Raw genomic sequence first — 12,707 nt, 5'->3', positions numbered from 1 at the left:
GTGGCCACAGGACTAGAAAAGGTCAGTTTTCATTCCAATTCCAAAGAAAGGCAATGCAAAAGAATGCTCAAACTATCGCACAATTGCACTCATCTCACATGCTAGTAAAGTAATGCTCAAAATTCTCCAAGCCAGGCTTCAGCAATATGTGAACCGTGAACTCCCTGATGTTCAAGCTGGTTTTAGAAAAGGCAGAGGAACCAGAGATCAAATTGCCAACATCCGTTGGATCATGGAAAAAGCAAGAGAGTTCCAGAAAAACATCTACTTCTGCTTTATTGACTATGCCAAAGCCTTTGACTGTGTGGATCACAATAAACTGTGGAAAATTATTCAAGAGAAGGGAATACCAGACCACCTGACCTGCCTCTTGAGAAATCTGTATGCAGGTCAGGAAGCAACAGTTAGAACTGGACATGGAACAACAGACTGGTTCCAAATAGGAAAAGGAGTACGTCAAGGCTGTATATTGTCACCCTGCTTATTTAACTTACCTGCAGAGTACATCATGAGAAACGCTGGATTGGAAGAAGCACAAGCTGGAATCAAGACTGCTGGGAGAAATATCAATAACTTCAAATATGCAGATGACACCACCCTTATGGCAGAAAATGAAGAGGCGCTAAAAAGCCTCTTGATGAAAGTGAAAGAGCAGAGTGAAAAAGTTGTCTTAAAGCTCAACATTCAGAAAACGAAGATCATGGCATCTGGTCCCATCACTTCATGGGAAATAGATGGGGAAATGGTGGAAACAGTGTCAGACTTTATTTTTTGGGGCTCCAAAATCAATGCAGATGGTGACTGCAGCCATGAAATTAAAAGACGCTTACTCCTTGGAAGAAAAGTTATGACCAACCTAGATAGCATATTCAAAAGCAGAGACATTACTTTGCCGACCAAGGTCCATCTAGTCAAGGCTATGGTTTTTCCTGTGGTCGTGTATGGATGTGAGAGTTGGACTGTGAAGAAGGCTGAGCGCCGAAGAATTGATGCTTTTGAACCGTGGTGTTGGAGAAGACTCTTGAGAGTCCCTTGGACTGCAAGGAGATCCAACCAGTCCATTCTGAAGGAGATCAGCCCTGGGATTTCTTTGGAAGGAATGATGCTAAAGCTGAAGCTCCAGTACTTTGGCCACCTCATGCGAAGAGTTGACTCATTGGAAAAGACTCTGACGCTGGGAGGGATTGGGGGCAGAAGAAGGGGACGACCGAGGATGAGATGGCTGGATAGCATCACGGACTCGATGGACGTGAGTCTGAGTGAACTCCGGGAGATGGTGATGGACAGGGAGGCCTGACATACTGCGATTCACGGGGTTGCAAAGAGTCGGACACGACTGAGCGACTGAAATGAACTGAACTGAACCCAATGTAAGACCAGAAACTATACAACTGAGAGGAAAACATAGGCAGGACACTCTCTGACATAAATCACAGCAAGATCCTCTGTGACCCATGTCCTAGAGGAATGGAAATAAAAACAAAAATAAACAAGTGGGACCTAATTAAACTTAAAAGCTTTTGCACAGCAAAGGAAACTATAAACAAAGTGAAAAGATAACCCTCAGAATGGGAGACAATAATAGCAAATGAAACAGCTGACCAAGGATTAATCTCCAAAATATACCAGCAGCTCATGCAGCTCTATACCAGGAAAAAAAAACAAAACTTCTCCAGCGGAGACATACAGATGGCTATTAAACACGCGAAAAGATGCTCAGCCTCACTCATTATTAGAGAAACACAAGCCCAAACCACAAAGGCATCCCCTCACAGGGTTGGAATGGCAGTCTTCAAAAACTCTGCAAACAACAAACGCTGGAGAGGGGGTGGAGGAAAGAGAACCCTTTAGCACTGTTGGTGGGAATGTAAACTGATGGAGATTCCTTAAAAAAAAAAAAAAAAAATCTAGGAATAAAACTAGCACATGACCCACTACTGAGCATATACCGAGAGGATCAAAACTGAAAAGACACAGGTGCCCCAATGTTCATCGCTGGGACAGGGAAACCTTCTGGCTGTCCATGGACAGATGAACAAAGCTGTGGGGTGCCACAGCTAGTTATGGATGTACATATAAGTACCAGTATAATCAACTACTAAGCCGTTTCCACTAGTTTCGCAGGAGAAAGATACTAGTGATCAAGTTCCACAGCGGCGCCACCCTGACATGATCTCGGCTCACCCGGAGACGTGACTAGATAAGACACTGCAGCCCCACAAAGCAGGACCCTCTGCGGCAAAACAGCAGCAGGAGGCCGAGCTCTCACAGACGCATATCCGAGCAAGACCGAGAGACTGACAGGGGCACAGAAGCTCACAGGACTGTTTGCGACAGGGATGCTACAGTGAACACCATCGGAAGGGAGACAGCACAATGCCTAGAAGCCAGCCCAGCTGCAGACAAGAGGCATGGCGAGGCTGGATCCCCCGCCGAGGAGCTGCCAGGAGACAACGTGGGAGACGGAAGGCCCAGGCACGGCTGGAAGCGGCCTGGGAGGCTCCAGGGCGGGCCTGCGACACCGCGGGGCAGGCCACGCGCCTGCTGGCCCGGGACCCCCGCCCAGCAGCCTGAACACCAGAAGCAGGGAAGCCCTGGGCCAGCACACTCGCTGACAACAGTCACTGCCAGAGAGGGCGCCCTCCTCCCGGCCCGCAGGCAGTGAGCGCTCCCTTTTCAGCCACAGGCCCGCGTCGCAGGTCCTCAGAGAGGCGCCAGGGGGAGCCACAGCACCACAAGTTCCTTAAAGAAGACCCGTTCTATCACTAGGAACACAAGCGGCACCTGCGTCGCAACAAAACCCAACAGCAGCCTAGTCGTCTAGATTCAGAACACTCTAACTCAAAGTACGGCTTTAAAGTATCAGCTAAAACACAAAATTTAAAGAGAATTTAAAAAACAGCCACAGCTTCCAATTTCAAGACGCAGTCAAGACCTTCCTTTCTTCTTCTCTGAAACGAACCCAAACCCAGCCTGAACCACAGACGGTCAATTCTGAATTTTTAGAAATTGAAAGACAGCAAAACACAGTCCCCGGCTAACTCGCATCTGCTCCGGCACGATTGCGCTCTCCGGAATCCTCAGAGGCACCAGTGCTCTTACCCAGACTTATGCCTGGGGCCCTTCGCGGTCAGGCCCCCGTCCACGGGTCTCTTGGGGAGCGTGTGGTCCTGGCTGGGGTCCACGAACTTGAACACGTGGGACGCCCCGAACTGCACCTTCACCCCGCTCTGCAGCATCGTGGTCTCCGAGATGCGCTGCCCACCCACGTAGGTCTCCGCGTCCATGCTCCTCGGCGTGACCGTGACCACCCCGTCCATGTTCGTGAGGTCACAGTGATGGGGCTGAATGCCTGAACCAAACAACTGGGAAGGAAGGAAAATCCAAGGAACTTCCATCAAGCACAGAGCATTTAAAACTGAATTTTAAGACTCTGGAGTCCCCCTTTCATGATAAATATAACCTAATAAACTCTGGATTTTGGGTGGTTTCAGGGAACTTCCCTCAATAGTAAAAAAGTAATAAATACTGTCAAATAGCTATTTCATTTTTAGCTTCCAGAAGCTTGATGCAAGGTACACTAAAAAGCATATGGTCATCTCGCATGCTTATGAGATGATAATGGATCTATCCAGGCAGATCGCTGGAGTGCTCTGCCGTGGGCAGGATGGAGGAGGACACGGGTCCTCGGCCCCGTGGCTCCACAGCTGAGAAATGAGAGCAGAAAGAGTGTGGCCTGCCGAGCTCGGCCCCAAGAGGCAAGGGCCGAACGTCCTCACGCACAGACACCCAGGACCTGGCCCAGTCCAGCCTGAGCGCCGCGCCGAGTGGGCGTGATACCTGCCTCCCACTGCGTGTGGGCCCGGGGACGCGCCTGCCCGTATTGTCTCCTGAAGCACCCTATAAAAGCAGCCCCGTGTCCCGGAGAAAAGCGAGCAGGCCAGGGCCCTGGGGGTGCTGGAGGACCCACGCTCATGCCGCAGCCAGGAGCTCGCACGCCGCCTGTCTCTACAGCCCCGCCCCGGCCCCGCCCACCGCCCACGCACCTGGATGGAGCTGTCGTCGAACTTCTCGGTCCCAACCTCAGTGACGCTGAGCTGAAGGCGGTAGAGCTTTGGCTTGTCTCTGGAGTCAGAACCGTCTGCGGGAGGAGAACAGGCTTCACTGCGAGTCAAATCACAAGGCTCTCGCCACGTGATTTGAAACAAGCAAACGGGCAATCCTTGAAAAGACAACCACACAGTTCCCAGGGTTTCTTCTCAAAGAACTCCCCAGGTTCACATCCTACAGTTTAACTAGTTGGATGCACAAAACGCAGATGAAGACACGAGCGTATCAGCTTCTGCTTACTACACTGCAAGGCACCAGTACCAGCGCTCCTGCCAAGCTGCTTACCGCATAAAAAGCGCTTCCCGGCCACATGGTCCTGGACCCATCGGGTCCTGAATGAAGACCAGGGAGGAGACGGGGTGCCTCCAGACTGGCCGTTGCCCCGCAAGCCCAGCACACAGCCCACAGGCCCATCCCGGACCGAGGGGCAGACCCAGGGAGGCGGCACCATCCCGGACCCAGGGGCAGACCCGGGGAAACACGAGCCCCATCCCGGACCCAGGGGCAGACCCAGGGAAATGCAAGCCCTCTCCTGGACCCAGGGGCAGACCCAGAGAAACGCAAGCCCCATCCCGGACCCAGGGGCAGACCCGGGGAAACGCGAACCCCATCCCGGACCCAGGGGCAGACCCGGGTAAACACGAGCCCTCTCCCGGACCCAGGGGCAGACCTGGGGAGGCGGCCCCATCCCGGACCCAGGGGCAGACCCGGGGAAACGCGAGCCCTCTCCCGGACCCAGGGGCAGACCCGGGGAGGCGGCCCCATCCCGGACCCAGGGGCAGACCCGGGGAAACGCGAGCCCTCTCCCGGACCCAGGGGCAGACCCGGGGAGGCGGCCCCATCCCGGACCCAGGGGCAGACCCGGGGAAACGCGAGCCCTCTCCTGGACCCAGGGGCAGACCCAGGGAGGCAGCCCCATCCCGGACCCAGGGGCAGACCCAGGGAGGCGGCCCCACGCCACTTCCCAGCCGCCACCGCACTGAGTACCAGTCGGAACTGTGGTGAGGCGCCCACCTCCCCAGAGCGCAACTGGGGAGAAGCACAAATGGAGACTGGAGCTTTCTGTGTCATTTTAAACTTCCCGGAACCGCAGAGACGTTCCCCCTGGCTGTGCATGAACCTCTCTGACCTGATGGGGTGGCCAGGGGGTCAAGGAGGAGGGGGAGGGGGACCACATGCGCTGAGACCCCTGCCCACTGAGGCCCGGACACTCAACCCCAGATCCCGGCTAGCGCAGGCCACTCTGACCCCAGCCCCGGCGGAGAGGTGGGGACGGGCCTCAGCCCCGACATGGCTGTATCAGGATGCAGTCCCGGGCCGGAGAGCAGCCTCGCGGGTCCCCGCTGCACCGGAGGCTCGCTGACTTCAGACCCACTCACCGAGGGGTCAGGGATGGGCACACCAGAGCACACACAGGATGGCCCCAACTCTCACAGACCACAACCCCGGGAACACGGGCAGGCAAGCCGTCAGGACGGTCGCTGACTTGTGAGCGCACAAAGCAGCAGCCTGGTGACAGGCTTCCTCTCTGCAGGCCACCGCAGCAACCTGAGATCGGGCGAGGAGGAGACCGAGCCGGGCTCCACGGGCTTCGCCCCAAAGAGACCCCACACGGGGCACCCCGGCCGGAGGCGGCCACAGCGGAAGCCTCCTCTGAGCCATTCTGTGTCACCTCCAAGTGCTGACTCAGAATGGGGCATCCATCGTGTGGGGCCTTCCTGGATGGACCAGTTCCGTCAGAACTGCCAGGGGCGTGTTACTCTGCTGCCTTTCAACACCTCGGGCAGCCCTGGGGTCAGTCCGGGCTGAGAGGCATCGTCAGCCCTGCTGCGGCCCCGCGGCGGCCGCTTCCTCACCCCCCAACCCCAAGCTCCGGCGCGGAAGGGCGTCTTAAATGGTCTCTCTGCACCTGGCACTCAGCACGGACCGTGGTCCACAGCGCGCATCTGGTACAGCCGGGACCGGTTAACCGTGAGTAGCTACTGGCTAAAAACGAAGAGGACAGAATAACGCGATATGGCCACACAGGATGACACTAATGAGTCACAAAGAGAGCAAAAGAGGCAGATCAGTGATCAAGAACGATTCTCTCAATTACAATGTTAAAAAAAAAAGAATATGAAAAACGTGTTTAGCGGTGACAGAAAAATGCACAGATGCCGTCTTCTGAAATTCTGAATGCTTCTGAAGGGCATCTTGTGAGCTAATAACCTGATAATACAAACTTTTTTACATGGACATTTACAGCCACGAATTTAGAAGCATAACAAGAAAGGAGAAGGCAATGGCGCCCCACTCCAGAGCTCTCGCCTGGAGAATCCCACGGGCGGAGGAGCCTGGCGGGCTGCAGTCCACAGGGTCGCTGTCAGTCGGACACGACTGAGCGACTTCACTTTCAGGAACTGGAGAAGGAAATGGCAACCCCTCCAGTGTTCTTGCCTGGAGAGTCCCAGGGAAGGGGGAGCCTGGTGGGCTGCCGTCTATGGGGTCGCACAGAGTCGGACACAACTGAAGGGACTCAGCAGCAGCAGCAAGAAAGGGAGCGCTACAGACGTCCCCATCCTCTCCTTTCTCACCACTTCCCTGAAGCAGAAGCCTGCCGACGGGCGAGCAGAAGCCACCTTTCCAAGTCCCTCCTCTCCACTGCTCCCCAGGAATAACACGAGAGACACCTTCACAGGTGTGTCCTGAGTACCCAAAACGGGGGCCACAGGTGCCAGAGACAGAGGGGAGCCCAGGGGCCGTGCAGAGAAACGGAAATGGAGGCAAGGGATGTGCAAGCAGCCGACTTGTCCTCGAGGGTCCGCGCGCCCCTCCTCAGCAAGAGCAGTCATCTCAGGGGCCGGACACTGTGTAACACAAACCCTTCCGTGTTTCCCTTCTGTGAACAGGGGTTCTGTAAGCACTGCTTCTGCCTGCAGGGCGGGAGCACCCATCTCCCTTCAAGCTCTGGCGTGGCCCAAAGGCGGAGGTAAGTCCTCTTGAGGAACCCGACCACACACACCAGAGCTTCTCCCCAGAGGTTTTCAAAGTTTTTTTAAATTTTGCGCTTTTGCCTTAAAAATATGTGTTGTTGTCCAGTCGTGTCCGACTCTTTGCGACCCCACGGACTGCGGCATGCCAGGCTTCCCTGCCCTTCACCATCTCCTGGAGTTTGCTCAAACTCATGTCCATCGAGTCAAATAGGTGTGCAACACAATCACATGGTCCAAAATGCAAAAGGCACAAAAAGCCCAGCTGAGACACCCCACTTCCACCCAGAAGCAAACCTGCAGCATCCACCTTTAGCGGATGGAACGACCTGATGCCCAGCTTCTTCCTTCTCCGGTGCTCACACACCTGTCAGACACCCACTCAGGGCTACCGAACAAGCTGCAGAAAACCCGGTCCAACGTCCAACACCTGACTCACTGGTGTTTCCTCTGAAATGCACCCTGAATTTCATCTGCCAACTCTGCCAGCACGCCTCCACCACTGTGCACTCTGCCCTGCACGCTGGTCTGCTGCGGCTTTCTCCAGCACTCCCAGAGACCACTCTGAACACAGCCTGAGAGCGAGTCCAAGGGCGCCTGCATTCTCGGTCGGCAGCACGTCCACACAGTCAGCTCGGCCTCTACCCTGACCACCGCCTCGGGGCGGCCGGCTGGACGAAGGGGCCGGGGTCCTGCCGGCCACCCCCTGCGGACGGAGCGGGGGGACTCGCGCACCTAAGGAGGGCTGACTGGGAGCATGCCCCGGCGCCGCGCTGGACACCAGAGATGCACAGTGAAGAAGCGGATGATGGGCACGTGCCCAGAGAGCTCACATTCAGCAAACCAAGAGAACAGTTATGAAACCACCAAAAAAGAAAAGTGAATCTTACTTAAACATGACTATCAAGAGAATATTTTCACTAACTCTATTAGAAAAAAAAAATTCCAAAACACTAAGTCTCCTCAAATAGAACTGGCATAAAAACTAAGGGCACTTTAGGGAAGCTGATGCCTGTATCATGCGTATTTCTGGTATATGCCAGGTGAAAAAAGAAATGTATTTCTCTCTCTATTGTTCCATTATTTTACAGTATGAAATTAAAAAACACAGGAAGACCTTAGAGTCCTTTTCAGGAATAAAATAATAACTGAAACACGTCTAAGACTCGATTTATATATTATATCAAAATAGGTGATAAATACTGTTTGATCTCTGGGTTGGGAAGATCCCCTGGAGGAGGGCATGGCAACCCACTCCACTGTTGTTGCCTGGAGAGTCCCATGGACAGAGGGGCCTGGCGGGCTGCAGTCCGTGGGGACCACAGAGCCAGACACGGCCGAGCAACTAAACGCAGCACATGGCGCAGGTGATAAGTGCCACTCGTTTCTGTTTTTCTTTAGAAAATGAGCAAAACCCCCCCGACTCCAAGTTTGGCTAATATCTGATGAAGATCTGTATGATCAGTTTGGACAAAGTTCAACAAACCAATATAAGATGCTAAAAGGTGAATAAGCTTTATATATGAGAACGTATTTGACTATTACATTCAACATGCAGAAAGTGACATTTAAAATATAAAACGAATCGCTAGTCTAGGTTCAATACAGGATGCAGGATGCTTGGGGCTGGTGCACTGGGATGACCCAGAGAGATGATATGGGGAGGGTGGTGGGAGGGGGTTCAGGGCTGGGAACTCATGTACACCTGTGGTGGATTCGTGTCAATGTATGGCAAAACCAATACAGTATTGTAAAGTAAAAAAATAAAATGAATAAATAAATAAAAGTGGAAAAAAAAATAAAGTAAAACAGGCCAAAGAAATAATTCCATGTACTATCTAAGATAGACTCTACTGCACAAAAATTGAGAAACAAACCCCAAGTAAGAAACACAGCTCTGCTGACAAGAGATGAGTTTCAACCAGGAGAACGAGGACAGCACTAAGACACCCTGCATCCGGTCCGGACGCCAGTGAGAGCCCCACCAGGGGCCAGGGGTGAGTGGTACCCTCTGGCCAGCGGGCTCCTCCTCTGCAGCCTGCTGGGGCATCACACACATGGCCCTCCCCACGCGCTGTGCCCCACCTCTCAGCCCAGGCCCTCTCTCTCTGGGCCTGGATCTCAGGCTGTCTGTTCCCCGTCCATCTCCTCCTCCCCTGCCTCGCCCCCTCTTCTTGACTGTCTTGCGGGAGAGCGGAGTTGACGGTTGAGAAAACCGCTCTCTCCCTTCTTCACTTCAAATTCTCACTTAAAACTTATCCTGAACAAAAGAACTGGAAATTTCTGCAAAACAAGCTTCTCGTAAATGAATTCTGGATATGGAACAATACTAGATACGTATAAAATGAAAGGACATTAAACTCTTAAGAAACGTTATTTATATTAATTGAAAAACGCACACATCACGCATGTGGTCAGTTCACATTATTCTGCCCGTGAGGCGGTTAGCGCCCTAGTTAAGAAAGTAGTAGGAAGCATGGCGTTACCTTCAGAAGCGTGATAGCCGTAGCAGGCAAAGTGGCTCCTTCTCCCTGGGGTCGGAGACATGCACGGCACCCAGGTGAAGGCCGCAGCAGGACAGAGGCCATGCAGAAGGCGTGGGGGAGAGACAGAGAGGGTGAGCTGCAGGGGCGACTGTCCGTGGGAAAAGCGCATCACCCGAGCCCGGGGCGCGGACACGACAGCCGTGCTCCACGCGGCGCGCGTGAGAGGCCGCGGCCCGCTGTTGGGGAGACACTGAGACGACAGGTGAGTGCCAAGGGCGGGCAGCTGCTAGTCCAGCACAAGGAGGCCTCCCCCCCACCTGGGCAGCCGACTGCTTCTGCCCAGAGAAGAACGTGACTCGCTACCCCTGTCCCCCCAAAAGACAGTGGAAGCGTCCACCCACATCTCAGGAGCCTGGACAACCCCTGCGGGCCTCAGCTCCCCCCACCCCCACAGGGGACACGTGCTGGCTGACACGCAGCGATGCGGTCCTCACCCCCAACCCGCCAGCACGCAGCGGCGGGCGGCAAACACCCTCTCACTCCGCATGCAGACTGTGCTCAGCGCGCAGCGGCCACACCGGCAGGCCTGGGGGCTCTGGGGTTGAGAAGCCCGTGGCAGGCACTGGGCCTGCCTCCGTGACCCCCGAGTGTGGCCTCCATGAGCAGACAGGCTCCCCCGCGGCCCCACACCTGGCAGGGCGGCAGACCCCCGGGCACACGACGCCCGCCTGCTCAGACTGAGACCACGAATCGCACGAGGGCAGCGAGACCTCTGGCCCCTCTGCACCCGCTGCCCAGGCGTGGGCGGCAGCTCCGCGACCTTGACTGGAAGTGGCGGGGGCTGTGCGTGATGCACGCTGCCAGTGTCCGGTGGCAAGCAGGACACAGCTGGCATCCGCGCAGGACCCCCCCATCCGTCCCTCTACACCTGTGAAACAGTTCTATGCAGTTTACAACCTGGGAGACGCTAAGTGTGAGATAAGCAGTCAAAACAGCACTTCTCACCGAAACCTGAGTCCCAAGGTCGGGGGTTTAATCTGACTTGCTGCCGCTCCACCTCCAAGGCCCAGAACAGCGTCTGCCACCTAGGAAGCACTCGGGGAGCACTTGTCATCCTATCTCTGCTACCACCCAAGTCAACTTGCTGTTCTTCATTTCAAAACTATTCTATGTCAGCTGCTGTGTATGAAGTCTCTATGGACTAATACTACTATCTTCAAACATTTGGTTTGGGAGAAAATAATCATTAATTTCCAGCACGTAATGCAAACTTTTAAAGGACAGAGCCAATGCCCAAAGACGAAGTTTCAAAACCAACGGCCGTCTCCCAGCCGCCACGCACCACTCCCACGGCTGAGCACCAACCCCCACACCCGGACGCAGACACGCCAGGCTTCCAAACCAAAGTGTGCATGACCCTTTCAGCCAGAGAACTCAGAGACAGAGCAATACTCACATTTCCCCACAAACAGCTGATCGATTTTCAAAAACCTTCAGACATAGAAGCTACTGCCTGCAGCACAGGGCCACGGACTATAAACTACACCGTCAGCCAGAAGAGCAGCCATTCACCTGCATCAACGGCACACCACCCAGCGGACGCCCTGGACCACAGGGACCACGGCCCATCATTAGTGAGCCATAATTTTGTGAGCAAAAATAAATACTCAGGAGTCAAAGAGCAAAGCATACTTCCTGCCCAAGGATCCATAGGCTATCTCCATAACAGTTTGCTTTCAGCTAACCTTTTCTAGGATTACTTGCTAAGCTTCATTTAAAAGAAACTCTGGGTGGGAAGGTCGACTCTGCTCTTGATAGCATTTTACGGTACAGGTCACACGGCACCATTTTAACCAAATAAACAGAAATGACTCAGTTCAGCTGAATGACACACGTGTCACACACTTATCAAGTATGTAAGCAGATTAAGTACATTATATAACAATGTGTGTGTATAAGACATTTTAAGAAAGTCAGTGTATTTCTCTACCTGATGGCTAACTTGTAACAACAGCTTTAGCATAAGAGAGCGAAACACACACACAGTCTAGAAGGCTGACCTGATGTACACTCAGTCTGTTAGCACTTAAAACTATGCACACAGCCCTCCTCTGACGCATGGGCTTCCTGGATAGACAGCTATGTTTCCAGATATTCTCTAGGACGCTCATACACTGAGCAACGGTGTGACACACACACACACCTGCCTCTAGAAAGTCTGTCCTGAGAAAAGCACGTCTCGGTTTCCTGATTTTTAGTAGCTTAAGGATTTTACAAGTTTATTTTGGGAAAAAATTTTTTTAAAGGGAGTAGATCATTTAAATGTCTCAAAAACTCTCTGTATTCACTACTTAAGATTTTGTTTTTCAATATCCATTTTTGTGCATGGTAGGTTTATTCTTATACATAAGCATACATATCCTATGATCTTAAGGGTTTGTTTTTTAATAAATACCATCTTATGATGGCTACTAAAAAAAGAAAAGGATGTCAACCAAAAGACAGGCCATCCGAGTAAGGGTCACCACAAAGCGCAGCACGCCCAGCGTGGCCCTGCTCACCCGGGCTCAGCTCCACGAGGTAGGGCAGCTTCTCGGGGGGCAGGGCGGAGCCGTAGGCCAGCCCGTCGGCTCTCTCCTTCCCCTGCAGAGGCTTCCCGTCCGTGTGCTTCTTACTTTTCTTTGGGATGTGGTCTGGCGGCCTCCTCTTCAACTGAAAGACTAAAATCCCTAGAACAGAAACACTAAATTATCAACCGACTCGAGTGAATGTTGATGGACAGCTGATCGACCATCAGCTGCCCAAGGTTCATTAGGAAAATGCAATTTAACATCTCCCAAGGTGGCTCCAGTGGTCAAGAATCCACCTGCCAATACGGGAGACACAGGAAACCTGGTTTGAGCCCTGGGCTGGGAAGGTCCCCTGGAGGAGGAAACAGCAACCCACTCCAGTACCCTTGCCTGGAGAATCCCTTGGACAGCGGAGCCTGGGGGACTACAGTCCATAGGGGTGCAAAGAGGTGGACACAACTGAAGCAACTTAGCATCGCATACCATTGCCCAAGGCATAATTAACAGAAGCTCACGCAATTTAACTTTGTGTTCTTGAAAACTCTTGTAAGCAATTTCCCCAAAGCATT

General features: G+C 53.4%; 1 protein-coding gene across 6 annotated transcripts in view; it reads right to left on the bottom strand.

The window, feature by feature from the left end:
• AFDN (afadin, adherens junction formation factor) overlaps positions 1 to 12,707 on the bottom strand; it is a 113,142-nt gene that overhangs the window by 48,541 nt on the left and 51,894 nt on the right. For 3 of the 6 annotated variants that reach the window (XM_068985420.1, XM_068985424.1, XM_068985425.1), the window contains exons 8-11: positions 12,130 to 12,297; positions 9,569 to 9,613; positions 4,047 to 4,141; positions 3,103 to 3,365 (exon numbers count right to left, since the gene is read on the bottom strand). In XM_068985420.1, the coding sequence (XP_068841521.1) occupies positions 3,103 to 3,365; positions 4,047 to 4,141; positions 9,569 to 9,613; positions 12,130 to 12,297 (571 nt within the window). The remainder of the gene's footprint in view (positions 1 to 3,102; positions 3,366 to 4,046; positions 4,142 to 9,568; positions 9,614 to 12,129; positions 12,298 to 12,707) is intronic. The other 3 variants (XM_068985422.1, XM_068985423.1, XM_068985426.1) reach the window with 1 other exon arrangement.

Source organism: Capricornis sumatraensis, chromosome 13 (assembly GCF_032405125.1).
Source record: "Capricornis sumatraensis isolate serow.1 chromosome 13, serow.2, whole genome shotgun sequence".
Classification (NCBI taxonomy): Eukaryota; Metazoa; Chordata; class Mammalia; order Artiodactyla; family Bovidae; genus Capricornis; species Capricornis sumatraensis.
The sequence above is the reverse complement of the archived record's forward strand: the minus strand, read 5'-3'. Positions and strand labels throughout refer to the sequence as shown.